This window comes from Poecile atricapillus, chromosome Z, assembly GCF_030490865.1.
Source record: "Poecile atricapillus isolate bPoeAtr1 chromosome Z, bPoeAtr1.hap1, whole genome shotgun sequence".
NCBI classification, from domain to species: Eukaryota; Metazoa; Chordata; class Aves; order Passeriformes; family Paridae; genus Poecile; species Poecile atricapillus.
In genome coordinates this window covers 33,094,819-33,112,713 of record NC_081289.1, presented here as the reverse complement: position 1 = coordinate 33,112,713, position 17,895 = coordinate 33,094,819, and the positions used below count along the sequence as shown (strand labels likewise).

Genomic DNA, 17,895 nt, shown 5'->3' with positions numbered 1-17,895 from the left:
TTGAATGGTGCCAAGAATTGAATGTGAAGCAGTGGGATTACAATAGTGAACTAATCCAAGTAGAAAACTGCATGGTATCAGGACTAGAAATGTAGAAATGGACAAAGCTGCTGTTGTTCTGCATGTGGACAAATGGAGACCAGATGGAGTTTCTCATGCACAGAATGATATTTATCTGAAAAATACTTCATTAGCTTTAGTTGACCAAGGAAACCTCAACTGTGACTTGACTGCAAATGTAGCAACAAGCAGCAGCACTCAGCAAGAGATCAGTTGGAATAAAAAAATATTTTTCATACAGGAAGAGAAACCTTTAAGACAATATCTGGATTTGCTCTGTGGAAGAACATATATCAAGGTGAGAAATTGAGCATAATATTTGTAAAGAGAGTTTTAAAAATCACAGGAAAGGCATTAATTGTGCTTTTTCTGACTATAGATTTGTTTTGAAGGACAAGCCCAATATTATGATAAATTAATATATATTTTGAACTTTCAGTAACAGGTAGTAGTTTTGCATTTGCAGTACAAATAGAATTGAACATTGACTGCAAGTACAGGATAACCCAGGCTTAGTATGCTTTTGGCACATTTGCATTATGTGTTATGAACCAGTTTTTCTGTATATCAAGTGTACATCCTTTTTCTCCTTCTGACAACAGAAACACAAAACATGCATATCTTTATAGCTTACAAATCTTATTAAGCAAACTGATGATATTTCAAAATTAACATATGGTAAAATCTTGGGTCACATAAAGTTCAGCTGAGACTTGTTCATAGATTTAGTTCCTGTCTTGCTGACTGTTTTACATTAGCTATGGAAATTACACAGTCAAGATGAAAAATCACATGTCTTCCAAATTTAAGATATAAACCAATAGATTTTTCTCCCTTTTTAATAATATTTTTACCATGTCTCCAATCTGTTATTTAATAATGTCCCTTTGTTGTCATTTTTATGCTTTTCCTTATCTTGCTATTCTGACTCGTGAAGCTCTCACCTTGTAAGCCTCTGTTTGGGAGAACAGGTAGGTACTACAACCCAGAAAATGAAGGTACTGCTTCTTCTGCAACACAGAATGGGACTGTGGTTGGGTGATTCCTTTTACCTGGCCCTATTTTGTGTTCTGTGCAGAGGTTCTTTTGGTAGCTCTCAGAAGTCATTAAACAGCATGTGAACAAAGTCTAGCTAATTTTCAAGGAATACACAAAATAGTATGTAAATTCCCCTATGTCATCTAAATTGTAAACTGTTCATGAACATGCTTCACACTGATGATGTCAGGACATAGTAATATAACACAATTACAGCTATTGTTCTCCAGTTTCTCTTCAAAATTTGTTTTCTTTTGTACCTTATTTATTCATATTTCTTTGGTGGGAAAAATTTTTAAAACCTATTATAATCTAATTTTCTTTGTCTTGTGATATATAAATAGAAATATTTCTTTTATTTGATCCAAAGCTCCTTTGTTTGTTTGTTTGTTTTTTTAAATTCATATTTTCATGGCTGGAGATGACCAAGTCTAATAGGTTGTAATGAAAGAATCTGAAAACAGAACTCACTGCAAGTGAATTATCAATTTGCACTTGCTGAGATCTAGCCATCAAATATTGTTGAGTTACCGTGTCACCATTTTGTTTCTACTCTCATCAGTGATATCCTTTCTGCTTATTGTCTCTTGCAAAACTGCTTTCCTTATAACTTCCATGCACTTCTGCATAAGAGGAAGTGCCTCCCAATCTATTTCCATTTAATAGACTCAGGTTACCGAAACTTAATGTTATCTTAATTAATTGCTGCTTTGTTTTCATCTTAAACCTGCACACACATCTGGTGCACAGAACCAGGAGATTTTGGTTCCCAGTATCAGGAGTATTTTTGCCATGGGAATATATAGCTCCAGAAAAATTCCTCGTGGAACTTTTCACACTGTCACCTAAAATGAGCAGTGAGGTTTTTCCTCTGATCACTCAGAACTTAAACTAAGCATTACTCTCAAGATGAAATGAAGGTTAGCTCATTTTATTTGGCTACCTGCAGCAGGGGTTAAGAAACCTCCATTAAGGGAGAAGGTTGTACCATGGACACCATGCAGCAAGCCACTTAATTATAAAGAGATAACATGTGTTTGTAAGTGACGTTTTCTATGTCTCTCAATAGTGCATATACAGCCTGTTAGCCTATACATAGTAAATAAACAAAAATATGACATTGGCACAAATTTTCAGGAACAATTAGTTAAATATTTCTGTAAAGTTCTGCAGCATTTTGAAAATATTACTGAAGGCTGACTCATATTTAATGAGTTCCACTACAAACAATTCAGTTCCAGATTCTGGAGGATGTAGGTGCTTATTTTTTCATCTGAAAACTTCCATTCCTCCTAATTGAAATTTTATTTTTTCAGCCTCTACACTGGACTTACATATTAAATGGAAAGTGTTAGAGCACATACTATAAGCATTACAAAATTTGTGGTGATCCAAATCCTTCTTTTCCTTTTTCCTAAAAAGGAAATACCAGCTTTGGAAACTTACAAAAATGGTAATAGAGTTACAACTTATTAGCAGACCGCAACAGATATTTTGGTTGAGCATGATTTTTTGTTTTTGTCCTTCTGAAACACTGCTCACTGCTTTGCTTCAAACTTGACAGCGCCTATATTCTACTACTGTTATCCATCTCTCTGTTGTTTTTCAGGCTGCTTTTGGTATGATTCAAATTTTCAACAGCAAAATTTCTTTGAGGTGATCCAAAGTCTGATCAAAGCTTTTTTTATGATGAGGACTAAATGTGAAGGCAAGAGTCTGTTTTTAAACCAGACCCCTTAATATACTCTGTATGTTTTGTCATAGCATTTAAAATCTGCTGATCCATGGAGAAAAGAAAATTAGATGGCCTTGGAACATAAGACAATTCAAATGATTCCTAATGTAAAGAGTCCAAGAGTATCCAAAGGAGCTGTTGAATTTGCAGGTAAGTTGTGGTTACAAGTAAAAATTATAGCAGCATCTCTGTATTTCTGTATTTTGCAAACAGTACAGATAATTTATGGAAAAGGATGAGTTGGACTTAGCCAACATGGTTACTTCACCACCTGTTGTTTGTATATGTTAATGCTGTACCGACATAGACCTGCTTTGAAAATCGTTGGGTGCTAAACACCTTCCCAAAATCTAAGCATTAACAATGTCTGCTCACATTCAGATCACTACAGCTTAAGGTCAGAAGGGATGTTAAATCACCTGGATTTTGCTGTACAACCAGAATATAGCATTTGGCCTTCTGCTAGTGTATATGACCATGGACTTAAACAGATCCACTAAGTCATAAATCATCTTTGCCAAGAAGGTGGGACTGTTTGGGAGCCACCCAATATGCAGCTTTTAAGAATACTTCCCAGTGTTATTTCTAAAATGCTGCACCTTGGATAAATCTACTGCAACTACAGAAGATGCTTCTACCAAGTTTAAAACCTCATGAACAAGTAAAGCTTGGTAGATAATATCTATCATATCATTGGCTACCTATTAGTATCTATTCTGACATTAGTTGTCACTTAGTTCGTTAACACCTGAATGCTGCATGAGATTTTTACAGTATTTTTTCTCTAGGACTGGTGGCAGGTTAATAGACTTGAGGTAGAGATGGCATCTATCCTCTTAAAATCAGTGTTCTGGTATTCCCAGGCTCATGAAAATGGACTGTAAATGAACCAAACAGCTCTTACATGTCTTCCTGAGATCTTTAAGTACAAACTATCATGACAACCAAATCTGAAAGTATTTCTCACTCAAAAACATTTTGGTTGGTTTTCTTTTCCCTTTAGAAAGAACATGATATAACAAAAATATATCAGTCTGAAAAAGCAGAAAAATTTCCAAATGCAGAAAACAACGATTATTTTTGTTCATATTCCATTGCTAACCATTGTCTTGTGTGTCTTTAGTTGTACTTCTATAACATTACTAGAATTTCTTTTCCTCATCAAAATCTCCATCTTCTTCCAACTATCTTCTGCCATGCTGTCTGTGGATCTGTCACTGACATGTACAGTGCAACTGTTTTATTTTTTTCCTTATTACCAATATGTACAGGGATTCTATTATTTAATCACAACCTTTCTTCTTTTCTACATGTCACATAATTTTTTTTTCCTTTCTACTTATATTTTACTTTTCAAAAGCAAAAAGGCAAGTTATGGTTAAAACTGGCCTTTTTTGGGTGTTATATCAAGAAGCAAGGTGTATTTGAGGACACAGTCTTAAATTATATTAAAATATAAGTATTTTTATTTTTCTTACAATTTTTCCTTCCAGACGAATTTGTTCATCCCTTTCCTGTTTGGAGACAGTGAATTCCTCTGAAGGACTGGCTGGAAATATGCTTTTGGCCATATTAAATGGTCAGCTCTGGCAACCACAGATTCCAATCCAGTGATTTAATTGTCTTTATTTTTTATAGGGAGATCCAGAGTGGATTAACCTCATGCTGTATGAAATACCTTTTGTTTTAGGAATTATGCAGTGTTGAGAAACTCTACTAATGCTTTACTACAGGCCACATGGCACTGCTGAAATCATCTCACAAAATCAAATTTCCCATTAGAAAAGCTATTTTTTAAAAGCTACTTGACCTTATATCTCACTAAGATTGCCTCCACTTCTCGGCAGGATGCAGACTATCTATTATTATAAACGGTGTGTGATGTATCTGACATTTTGGTCCTGAGAGACAGCAAACACAGGTGTCTACACGTGTGATAGGAGTCCAGGCACTCCTCAAGATGAGTGGGGATGTAAAAAACAGTTGTGGAGCCTGGGGAATGGTTCAGCCCCCCAACACAGACACAATGACAGTGTTCACTTACCTAAAGGCAGTACCATCCAGTAATATTTGTGAGGCTCTCAGGTGTCCAACTCACTTTTATAGACTATGGGAGAGAACTTTACCTCTTGTGCCCTCCTCAAATGGTAGCTGATGGCAAGGCAAAGAACTTCACAGTGCTTAATAGCAAGACATCAGCATTTAGGCAATTGCCTGTGCTCAAGGGGTTTCAGTCAGGTGGTGAAAAGACATCTTACTGCCTCTGACATGCCCTGGGCTGTGGAGCACAGCCAAGGGGGTCTGGCTACCAGGACTGAAGATTCTGAGATCTGTCTTGTCCTGAAGTAGCAGCAGGATGCCAGGCACTTATAAGCAATCCAGAATGATATTAGACACTCTTGAAACTTAAATTGTGCCCTTGGGGCTCCAGTCCAGGAAATAATCAGTCTCCTGAGAAATAGTCACACTTTGTGTAAACTGCCTGAATAGTATTCTCCAACAATTTTCTCCAGAGTCTTCTATTAGCTGTTTATTCAGCAGAATAACTGCAATGAAATGTCACAGAAATAGAGCCAAGCAAAATGGGATGTACAAGTCTGGAAGCAGTCATGATCTATTAACCCACAGGTATTTTCTATTTTCTTACCACCTCTAAAGATCACAGTAGTAAAAAAGCCAAAATAAGCAATTCTCTGAAAGGCCAAATAAAAACTTAGAAGACAATTTTCTGGTTCCATTAGACCATCACCTGAGGCCTCACTGAACAGTTTTCTTTTTTTTCAGTCAAGCAAAGCTTTTCATATATAACTGTATAAGTTATATACGTTCGAAAGGAGAGAAACTATTTAAGACATTTTGTGTCACAGGTGTACATAAACTTATTTTGAATGGACACAAATGTGCTTAAGGTCTCAGCTGATCTCCGTCCAACTCAAGAATGGCCCAGCTGCACTAACTTTTCCCTTATCCTGCAATGTGTTAAGGAGAATACAGCATTTCCCTATTAAACCTGTCCACCTCCCATAGATTTCAGACCTCTGTCTACTTAGCCTAACTCTTTTTTCCACTCCATATTTTTTCAGACTTCAGCAAGCACCTAGAGATTTTATTTTGATAATTCATTTTCTGTGTATCTTTATAAATGTGTGTCTGTTTATTAAATGGTAAACTGAATTGGACCAAAAACTAGAATCAGCATCTGGCCCTTTAGCTTCTCAGTAGGCCTTTTAATGTTTTCATAATAATTTATATATATATATAATGCTACAAAACAGAACGGCATCTTGGAAGACGCCACATCTTTTTGGTTTGCAATGGCTTTTGGGCTGTTGGTATGGAAAGTAAAGTACTACAATCAAATACTGTAACTTTCCCCAAGTCTCAGTCAGATCAGAATGTCATGTTATCAGCTGTTCAAAGATGTAAAAAACCCAGAGATATACTTTACCATGAAGGATTGCAGGAAGCATTACAAGACTGAGGAGAAAAAGTAAGGGAAGCATTCAGACAGCAGTGAATGTGAGAATATGAGAATATGAGAATATGAGAATGGGTTTTTGCATGAATCTAGCTCAAACTAAACATTGCCTAGCCAGGGTTTGGGACTTACCACTCTCAATAGGCAGCTTAAATGAAGCCACTGTGTTTCAGGAGGCAAGAAAGCCTTACAACAAAGACAGGACTAAGTCATGTGCCAGACTTCAAAAATGACATGATTTCACTTAATAACTCAAATGTAGTTTTAGACTCTGGAATATAACCTAAGACATCAATAAGAAAGTAGACATTGAGGTCCTGAGGTTTTCTGACATGCCCTGATCCACAATTTGAATTTTATTGAGCTATAATTTCATGTTTTCCACCATTTTCTCAAAATTTATATGCATTTCAAAGGAGAAACAAATATGCTTGAGAAACAAGATTTGATTCCAAGACTTAACAGAGTAATAATATTTAAGTGTAAAAGCTGGTTTCACATGGAGCTGCTGACACAAACTTAGCTACAGCAGTACCAGTGAGCAACACTATAATTTTGACCATTTTCTTACCCCATAGACACAGATAATATGTCTTCTAGATAGACACAGATAATATGACTAATCAGTTGTGGTATAGCAAACCCATTGTTCCCATTCAATTTCATGAAAATAGAATGAGACTTAGGGTCACATATTTATAATAACATTATTCATAAAGGGGGGGGGGGGTTTACACTGTGTTTTAGCAGTTCACTTTTTGCCATTATTATGGACCTTTTGACACAACCATAACTGAATAATTCTGAGAGCCATCAGATATGTGCTGTATCAGAATGCTTACTTTTCCAGGGAGCCTACATGAAGGCCATTCTTTCAAGCAAGTAGGGAACAGATGTATAGGTGATAGCCCACAACATTTTGATTCAAAGCTTGGAGAAGGGAAGAAGGGAAGAAGGGAAGAAGGTGTTTACCAATTAGCAGGAAATCCTTCTTCTGAAAGCCACTGCTAATGATTTGTCACATACTCACATCAAAACATTTTTAGAGAAGTGCCTTCCAAGGCCTTGGAAAACAGGGTTTGGGCTGCTAATTAACTCAGGAGATGCTGAAGATTTTAGTCCAGCCTCATCCACATTGTCCAGCCACACTGCTTCCACCCATTGTCCAGCAGCCATATTCCAGCTGAATCCCAGTCCTGGCTCTGTTCTGGTATGCTGGGCCTGGTTTTGTACCTGGAATTACATTATTGACTTGCAATCTGAGCTTGACCTTAAGCCTGCCCTCTCAGTGGACATCTCTTGCTGTGTGTTTTCAGTCACCCAAGGAGCTTTGCTGTGTTTCATTTGGTGCTGGGACACCATTGTCTCAATCCTGAGGCTGCTGCCCTGCCTTGTGTAAGTGCTGGCTCCCAGCTTGCCTTCTCCTGCACAGCTGCTCTCTCCTGCTGAAACCCAGCTGTTAGCTCAGGGAAATGACAAGGAATTGAGCTTAAATGTAGCTCCTGGACAATGTGTGGTACAAGTCTAGGTGGACAGAAGTTCTGGAAGAGATGGTCATGGCAGCAAGAGCCTACTGGTGTAGTCGGGGGCCTAATATCGCACTTGGAATCACAGAATGGTTTGGTTTAGAGGGATCTTTAGACATCATGCTATCCAATCTCCCTGCAATAGGCAACAGCTTGCACAAAACCCAGTCCTACCTGGCCTTGAATGCTGCCAATGACGAGATATCCACAGCTTCTATGAGCAACCTGTTCCAGTGTCTCGTCACAGTTAATTTAAAGAATATCTTCCTCATATCCAACCTAATTCTACCATCTTTTAGCTTAAAACCATTGCACCTTATCCTGTCACTACAGGCCCTGGTAAAAAGTCCCTGTTTTTCTTATAAGCCTTCCTCGAAGGCTGCAATAATGTTTCTTCTTATCCTTTTTACCCTGGAACAAATTCTCCAAATTCTCAAATTTTGCAGGAAAGGTTCTCAAGCACTCTGATCCTTCTTGTGGCTCTCCTGTAGTCCCACTCTGTCAGCTCTTTCCTGTGCTGAGGACCCCATCACTGCGTGCATAACTGCAGTGAGAGTTCAGGAAGGTGGAGAAGAGGAGCAGAATCAGCTCCCTGGATGTGATGTCCACGCTGCTTCTGATGCAGCACAGGATATGTTCTATTTTCCAGGCCAAGTGCACACTGCTGGTTCATATCCAATTATTCGTCCACCAGTATCCCAAAATCCTTTTTTGCAGGACTGATCTCAGACTATTCATCACCCAGTCTGTACCAATGATGGGATTGCTTTGATCCTCATGAAGTTCACCTATGTTCATGTACTACATGCTCTCATGCCAACCCAGAAGCTGCCCATGAGGTAACCAAGGGGCTAGAAAGCTCTTTTATCTCAGATTCCCCTCCTGAAAGGTGAGGGAGGGTGGAGTTGGGCTGGAGGTATCCTCAGCTTCCCCCTCTGTAGGGAAGAGCTTTGGTAAATGAGACCTGTCTTCTTCAATTCCTATTAATGCTATTTCTTTCTCTGCTCTGCAGAATAAACTAAAATCCTTGTGCTGTTGCATTTTTTTTCATAGTGTGAGACCATTCCCACTGTCTAAGATGTAGGAAACACGACAATCCTGTGTGTCAGAATTCTAACAAAGCAGTTCAAAGGGAATATTACCACTTCATTGTAATTCAGTCCTGCGACAGCAGTAAAGAGCTAATATATTTAAGTTTTTGCATAACAATCCAATTATCTGTATCTGTTAAAGAGAAATTTACACAATCTTCTCTATCTCTCTATAATCTATACATGCAGAGGCTCCCCTGTACATAAAAGATTGGCATGTCTTTAAAGAATTTGATGCTGGAAATGAGCAGTAAAGGATAGAAAACTAAAATATAGCCAAAAGGTTAATCTTTTTTCATTGTTTTCTTGATGGCATGATGGAATATTAAGTCAGTCTAGGTTTAGGATGTCTCAATTACTCTCTGTTACCTAACATTTCAAAGTCAGTGCTTTGTTTCAAGAATTCATTGCAATGCATCCATGTTTTCCTTCCATGTTAGAATGACTTGTATGGACAAACCTCTGAAGGTTTATTCTCAGAAGAGAAAAAGCTTTTTGAAACATTTCAATTGTCTAGAGTTTCTAGCATAGCCAAGCAGTATTTAGAATTATTCTGTCTTTCATATTGAGATTATTTCATGCATCTTGAAATTTCATTTTTTTTCTACACTCTGGAATTTGGTTTATTCTTTACAAGCTTTTGATTCCTGCAAAAATTCAATACCTTGAAATTAAAAGATTAAAGGATTCAGCATCAGAATGCTACATGATTAACTTTAATTGATTCTGAGTTTTTCCTGTTGAAAGGGCTTTCTAGCATGCACTTAGTAGCAGACACATGGTCCCTATTTTCCATGACTTTAGGGATTTGAACACTTTCAAAAATCACTCTGTAGAGCAGGACTAGCCTAATTTATCTCAATTAAAGTCTTCATCTGGAAACAATAATGTAACTTTTATAAACTTCTGGTTTCAAAAATAGCAACAAAATTCTTAAGGCTTTTTTATTCAAATATAATATATGCTTTAACATACTAGTTGAAAAGGAATAAAAGGTGTAAGTATGATGTATCACAAAATATATATTTCAATGCTGTTGAGACAATAACACAAAGAGTTGGGAAAATTTTGCTTGATTTCATGTTAAATATGAATATAGAAGGTTATGTAAATTGTAATCATTTATACAGAATCATGATTGGGAGGGACCTCGAGAGATCACCCAGTCCAACTCCCCTGCCAAGGCAACTTAGAGCAGGTTGCACAGAAACTTGTCGAGGTGGATTTTGATTGTGTCCAGAGAGGGAGACCCCACAACTTCATTGGGAAGCCAGTTCCAGTGTTTTGCCACCCTCAGTTTAAAGAGGTTTTTCCCCATGTTGAGATGAAACTTCTGGTGGTTTAATTTATGGCCACTGCTTCTCTCCTTGTCACTGAGCACCACTGAAAATAGTCTGGCACCAGCCTCTTGACACCCACCTTTGAGACATTTACAGGTGTTGATGAGATTCCTTCTCAGCCTTCTCTTCTTCAGACTAAACAGGTCCAGTTCCCTCACAAAAGAGATATTCCAGTCCCTTAATCACCTTTGTGGCCCACCACTGGAGCCTTTCCTTTTCTTTCTTGTCCTGAGGAGCCCAGAACTGGACACAGCACCAGGACTGGCCACACCAGGGCTGAATAGAGGGGCAGGATCACCTCCCTCAGCCTGCTGGCCACGCTCCTCCCAATGCACCCCAGGAGATCATTGACCCTCCTGGCTGCAAAAGTGCTGCTGGCTCATGGGCAGCTTGTCACCCAGCAGGACTGCCAGTCCCGTTCTTGCAGAGCTGTTCTCCAGCAGGTCAGGCCCCAGTCTGTGCTGGCACTTTGAGCTGTTCCTCCCCACGTGCAGGACCCTGAACGTGCCCTTGTTGAACCTCATTAGGTTTGTCTCTGCCCAGTTCTCCAGCCTATCAAGGTCCCACTGAATGGCAGCACAGCCTTCATCTGACCAGCCAACAGCCCTCCTCCCCAGTTCTGCATCATCAGTGACATTTCCTAGGGTACATTCTCTCTTTTCATCCAGGGAATATCCAGAATAAAGCAGTACATATTCTATTGTCCAATCTGCCAAAAGCTAGGAACACAATCTATTAATTAATATTTGTGCATCTAAACAAAACACCATGCCATTTATGACTAGAAATCATAATTTTCAAGTATTCACCTTCTCTCCTTCTGGGTTTGAGCCAAAGGAAATACCTGGGACATTTCCTGGCATGAAAATTTCTTGGATAGAGGTGTTTTGGACAGTTCAGGTTTTTTGTTTAAAAACAGTCTTTTGTATTTAAAGGGTGGCCAGCATCTTCTTTTTTTTTTTTTTTTTTTTTTTTTTTAATTTACTTTCAAAATTTATGCCCATCTGTATTTTTTCAGCTCCTCCAAGTGAAAATATTGGAGCTATTCATGTGGGTAAGTGTTTGCAGATGTAAGACCTACAATTATTGCAGCTTTTCAAAAGCTTCTTCACTGTGTTTCATGTTACAGAAATACATGTGGATGTAGAAAGACAGCCATCACTGCTTCTCATCACACTGTTCTAATTTTGTTATTAGTTTTCTGCTGTAGTCTAAGAAAGTTGTGTGAAATATATAAGTAAATACTTAATTAGAAAAATAAAATTTGCCATAGTTTTTCCATGCTTTCTCCTGCAGATTTAAGTCCAATTCAAGCAGGCAGTAACAGAGCATTAGCATTCTTCTGGTCTGCTGACTTAAAACACCCACACAGAGGTAATCTCCAAAGCTTTCAAGCAGCATAATGTACACAGTGAGAAAGAAAACTGCCTGACGAAGCAGTTATGGAGAAACCACTTCTTTATATCTCAGAAAGGAAAGTGTGGTGTCTAACAGGCAGGGTGAACAGCTTTCTGTAGTGCCTGTATGCAGACTGATCCTCTTATGCACTTATGGCACACTAACAGCACTGAACTTCCAGAGCAGGAAGCAGGGCAGCAGGCCAAAGGCTGGTTTGTGTCACTTAAAATGCAGCCATTGATGAGTCTAGCTCTTTGAGTGTTTGTGTTGAGTGTAATCCAAACAGCTAAACAGTTTTTGTGCCTTTTCAGGACGTCCACAGAAACTTTGTTCTTTTGCAGATGGAGCTGCTGGAGGATTGTTAATATGTTTGATGCTAAAAATCATTAACTATTTTTAATTTCAAGATTTCATTTTGAAGATGAGGCAGTCAATATTGAACATCTATCTCACAGACCATATTTCCCCTTCAGTGCTCTGCAACTTTTCACTAACATGACTCTATTTTCTTTTTTATTGAATGAACTACTTTCAGCTAAATTAAGGCAAGTCTTCTGAAAGAAAGACCAAAAACCACAGTTGTAGGCAAGGCTCTGAAACAAAACTGACTTCAGAGCAATATGTGCATACAGAAAGAGCAAAAACCCATCCTTGTTCAAAGCAAACGTATTTGACTGTGAGTGTACAAAAAGCCTATTGATTTCACAGCTCTGCACCTCTGACTTAGTACAAACAGAAAACCAAAACAGCAGAGTATGTGAATTTGAGTGCCCTCTTCTCATAAAGCCTCATAAACCTTTTAACTTCTGGTTTTCTCTAATTAACAGTAACTTTGTTACTGTCCCTCAGTGACACTAGATGGCACTTCAGAGTAGTGGTGGGATCAGAAAGTCAGTAATTTTCTTCAGTTATTTTGCATTGAAAATTGTAATGAAATATATTAAGTTAATGTGCTTGCTTTGCACAAACATAATTTTTTATCTTTCTCATATTTTTTACATATGAGTGTGAGGTAGAAAATGTTATGTTTTCAAAAATAGCTAACATAAGCAGAAATAGATTGTAGTAGAGTGGTTCACTAGCATCTCAAAAAAACCCAAAAAAACAAACAAGAAAAAAACAAACAAACAAACAAAAACCACACACAAAAACCAGTCCCCCCCCCCCCCAAAAAAAAAAGCCCAAAAAACCCAAACCAACTCCTCCCCACCACCAAAAAAAACCAAAAAATAACCCAAAAAACCCCAAAGCAAATCATGGCCAAAGAGCTGTTGCCTGGTCTTGTGTTGAGAGAATTTTAGAAACAGTTTGTGGAGGTAACTGAAAATAATGTATGGTCTTGGAAATGAGAGCAACACACTGGTGCCAAGGATTTAAGAGCTGGTCCTTTCCTGGAAATGAAATTAGATTTAGTGTCATTTATACACAAGCAATTGAGTATATGATAACTGCCCATAACCTGGTGCCCTGTAGGAGAAACCAGACTAAAATATGGCCCCACCCTTGCTGTCAGTAAGGAATAATATACTTTAGGCTACACCAGGAATCAAGGGTATTATTCTTTTTGTGTTTGAGTGCAACAGTTGTGACCATTTGCTGTCTTCATACTTTATGAAGAAATTGAGGATGAACTGCAGGGCCCAAAGACTTTCTACTTTAATTCTCTTATTTCTTACCACCCGATTGTTTACAGATTGCTTGTGTTTGGTTTTTATTTTTTTCCTTTTTTTTCTTTATTTGTTCTGTTTTTAAGTGGAAGAACCATCTGTTCTTTATTTATATGAAAAGCAGTTTTAAAAGTATTGGGCTTCCCGCTGCTTTGAAGTCTCTGCAGATGCTGTGTGTGGATAGAAAATCTCGTCCACCAAACACTGTTGGTGTGGCTGCACAATTTATGGAAAACCAACAGCATTTTTACCTTTCAGATTTGTCATGATCTTCCTTAGGTCTCTTGTTATAGGATTTGCTTACTCTGTTTCATTGAGAAAGACTGGAAATCAGCAAAATCCTGCTATCTTTGGAGCCCTTGGTTGTTAGAAATGAATGTGTTTTATGAGGACTAATTTTTGCTTTAGCAGCAAGCAACAAGCTTGATAGGGGACATATCACAGGTATTTCAGAGGAGGACCAGGCTCAGATATTTTCTTCTGGACTTAAAGTTTGCTCTGATTTGAAAGAAAAGCCTTAGTAGATGTTAAAACTACGGATGGAGAAATGGAAAGTTTGTGCATATGTTTATATGATGCTTTATGTAATTGTTATTTTTGGTCTGAATCTCTTTCTGTAACCATGTACATACAAATTCTGTTTTCAGGCTAAGACAGTACCTTTGCTCTTGCTTGAAATGCTAGTGCTTAGTTTTTGCATGAGGTCTCTCTCTGCAGAATAGCTGATATCCAACCAAGAACCAAAAGGAAAAAAAAAACATAATTGATGATTTTCTGGGGTGTTTTCACTCCTGTGACAGAAAGATATCATGCACTGTTTGTTTCATTTAAAAATAACTCTCTGAAAATGTGAAACACAGAAGAAAAACAGATAGAAAGCAGAGAAATCATTGGCTGCTATATGAAGAAGATAGCTCAGAATTCTGCAAACATGCTTTTTCTGTATTGGTTATAGTGAGTCATAATTGTTTCCTATTATTTACTACTGAATAAATGGAAGCTATAAAAAGACTATATTTGTTTGCTCCTAAAAAAATACCTATGAGAGTTAGGCATGAAAAAGTTCCTTGAGGCAAAAGAATTTCACACAACTTATTCTTACTCTAGCTATCACCATGCCAAAGATATTCAATTTCCAAGACTTAATTAAAGTTCTGACACACTGATGTTATTCTATCAAAACAAAAGAAAGACAAACACTTTGGAGTTTGCCTGTATTACATTATTCTTTAATATAAATGACATATAAGTTTTACAAATTAGAGAGACTGACCTTGGAGTATTAAGAGTCTGCAGAAGATTCTTTTCAGGTGATGTTTTTATTGAGTATACGTTTAGCTTTGAAGATTGACAGTAGAAATGTGCAGCCTGCCTTTGATGTGCTTCCTACCCACTGGTATGGGCTGAAGAATCCCAATTTACAAAGGGGTCCACATCACTCTAAATAGATACATCTACAAATGATGTCCCAGCAATGTCCACAATTGCAGTTGTTTCACTTCATATATTTCTAGACTTAAGGTTTTGCTTCTACAGTCAAAATCCCACCAATTTGTCAGTCGGAGGAGCCTGCATATCTCTACTTCACAATTAATTCCTTTTTTTTTTTAAATCAAAACCAGTAAAGGATGCTGACAAATGTACAATGCGGAACAAGTGAAAACTGCTATAGTTTTGTGTTTAGATAAATACACGGATTGATAATAATTACTAAACCCTTATACCATACTCTGCAAGGCAGTCAAGTCATAAAAACTGCTCTTGTGACTAAGGTGAGAAGGATTTGCACTAGAGAAATTTAGTCAATGAGCTCCAGATATAGGTTACAAGTTTTTTACTGCAGACTACTCAATATTTTGTTCATTAGGATGATGTTAGGCTAGTTCTGAATAGCATTGCTCTAGAAGAATGGCAAACTTTAAAGAACTATGTGTACAATACGAATTTATTTTTTTTTCCAAAAATAATGACATTAGCAACAACTTTATTTGCCTCTGCTAAATAGATACATTCAGAATTATCTTAGAGTTATAGTGGATATTTTTAAACCTCCAGGGCTTGAAATAAATTTAAAGGAGGTAACTCTTACCTTCTCAAGTCTCAAGATGATTTGAGAGTCTTTTTTCCCTCTGTTATTTTTCTCTGTGTGTGGCTATAAAAATAACCTCAATCACTATTTTTTTTTTTTTTATATATCATAACTTGACAAATATTTACTCCGAATTTCATATACAGTGGAATCTGAAAACCTGCAGCATTCAGCAAACTGAAAAATGCCACAGAAAGCATGCTGGAGAAGAAGGCTGAAATAAGTCAGTTTAAAGCACAGTTGGCAATTCTTATTGATGGTATGCTCGCCCTTGTACATCTGTAATGTCTCGTTTATTCTACATCAATGGATCATCTCCACTTTAAAGTGAAGTTTCTGGCATTTGGCGTTAATTGTTAGCAACGTTTTTTTGAACAGGCCTATAAGGACAGATAGTTTAGCTGGAGCACAACCGAACCCCGTCTTTAGACATCTATTTGTAATTCCCGATCTGTACTGCGGAGCGTTCGTGGATACACCGGAAAGCCGAGGGCTGGATTTCCCAGTACTGCACGGGGTTGCTGAAGAGGCTCACGCCGGAATAGCTGGCCTTCTTGGTGTTGTAGCCAAGAGGACAGAAGTCGTTGATCCCAATGGAAGCGATTTTGTTGTTATGAAGATAAACCACCTGAAGAGCATACGAGTACTGAAGTGAGAAATTGAGCTATCGTGGCAAATAAGATAAATTATTTCCTATTAAATGCTTCATATGTGTTTTGGCAACATTATACAAATATGTCTTCTTTCCAAACAAGTCCTTGACTCTGTTTGCCTTTTGAAACACCTAGCATACACCCAATTGACATAATTTCTACAGAAAGGGCAGAAACTGTGCAAGACAGTCTAAAAATATCACTTTCAGCTGATAGTACTGTAACCAAAAGAGGAGCCAAAGATGTGAAATTATTAATACAGCACAGTGGCTCAGGAGCATGCGCTGTACACATAGAATGTATTTGATGCTAATTGGTTTCTCTCCAGCTCTAATATTTTCATTCTCATGAGTGCAACTATACAGGACTCAGAGCCAAAGTAAACACTAATGATGATTTAAAGTAGCTGATGAATATTATTTTGCTCCAGATTTACCATTTCTTGAAAATTTTTCCAAGCTAGATGCAGGGGGTAATTTACATTTGGGAGTCTTCATTCTTTGGGAGCTTTCTTTCCTGTAAAATCTTAGTCTGGGTGCAGACTGATTTAAATTGCTCCCAAGAGGAAATATTTATAGATATCCAGCCAAAGGACTTCAAAAATACTAGTGATGTGAAATGCCTATTTTGTCTATTTGCCCTCCTGATGGCGCTGTTTTGTGAGATAACAAAGAAAAGTTTTTTGGGAAAGGTTGCAAAATGTCACTTAGTAGAAGTGAAAAAAAAAAAAAATCAACAGAAGAAATGTTCTTAGAAATTATTTTTTATGCAACGAGGAAACTAAAATGCATAAATAATCCCATATTTGTTGTGGCCCCTCAGACACACAGAGACAACAAACATACCCCTCCAGGTCTATACACCTTCATAACCATTTCCAAAAAAAATTCAAAATAAGAGTCTTCCTGTTGCATTCATTTCCTTCATAATTCAAGCATTTATGAAACTTGCATCAAGTTAAAAATATTGTACACATTTCTGCTCAAGACTGAATAAACACACAAATATCATTAAGGATCTTTCAACTATTGCTCTCTGAGACAATATGATAAACTTTACCTGTATATATTTGTGATCACCCAGTCCACTGGGTACTCTGACGAGCTCATTGTTGTTCAAGTGGAGCTCCCTCAGATGAGGTACATTGTTAAGAGAGCCATTCTCAACTGAAGAAATACTGTTGAAACTGAGACCCAGTCTGAAAAAGTTAAAAAAAAAAAAAAAAAAGGAAACAAACAAACAAAAAGTGTTAAACTTGCCCACATATTGATCTTTCTTGGGTTGATTGTTTCTCTACATTGATGTTGCAGAACAGACCAGGCTAATTTTCAGGACTATGTGTGAGCTAGGTTAAATTAAAAAAAAAAAAGTTTGACGTGATGTGAACAATCATAATTATCATTATATATTCAACTTCTGCTTATGATACTGCATACTTTGATGAGTTATATTACTAATCCTGGTGTAGATACATACTGTGCACCTCCATAGGCACCAGTTTTTCTTTAAAAGATGAAACACTGAATAAGTGATATTATTAGGAGCACTGTCTGAAACTCCTTGTCAAACTACATAACCCAAGTTCCCACAACTGTTAAGCTTAAAACTTCACTGCATAAAACTCCATCACATCCTTGTGAGATACTTAAGTAGATAGAGCCATGGAAGCAGGGGCTCAGTCATACTTCTTCATCCCTCTTGCAGGACACAGAAGAGGGACTTATACATTTCTCCTAAGTTCCAATCCAGAGTTTTCATCATAAAATCATCCTTTCTGCTTTACACATCCATGTACTAGGTTTGTAGCACAATTTAAGTTC

General features: G+C 37.5%; 1 protein-coding gene across 1 annotated transcript in view; it reads right to left on the bottom strand.

The window, feature by feature from the left end:
• Positions 1-14,916: 14,916 nt before the first annotated feature.
• The window catches only part of LOC131573351 (decorin), a 37,816-nt gene continuing 34,837 nt past the window's right edge, over positions 14,917-17,895 (bottom strand). Inside the window, exons 7-8 of the mRNA XM_058827236.1 lie at positions 17,135-17,273; positions 14,917-16,050 (exon numbers count right to left, since the gene is read on the bottom strand). Coding sequence (XP_058683219.1) covers positions 15,856-16,050; positions 17,135-17,273 — 334 coding nt within the window. The 3' untranslated portion in view covers positions 14,917-15,855. The remainder of the gene's footprint in view (positions 16,051-17,134; positions 17,274-17,895) is intronic.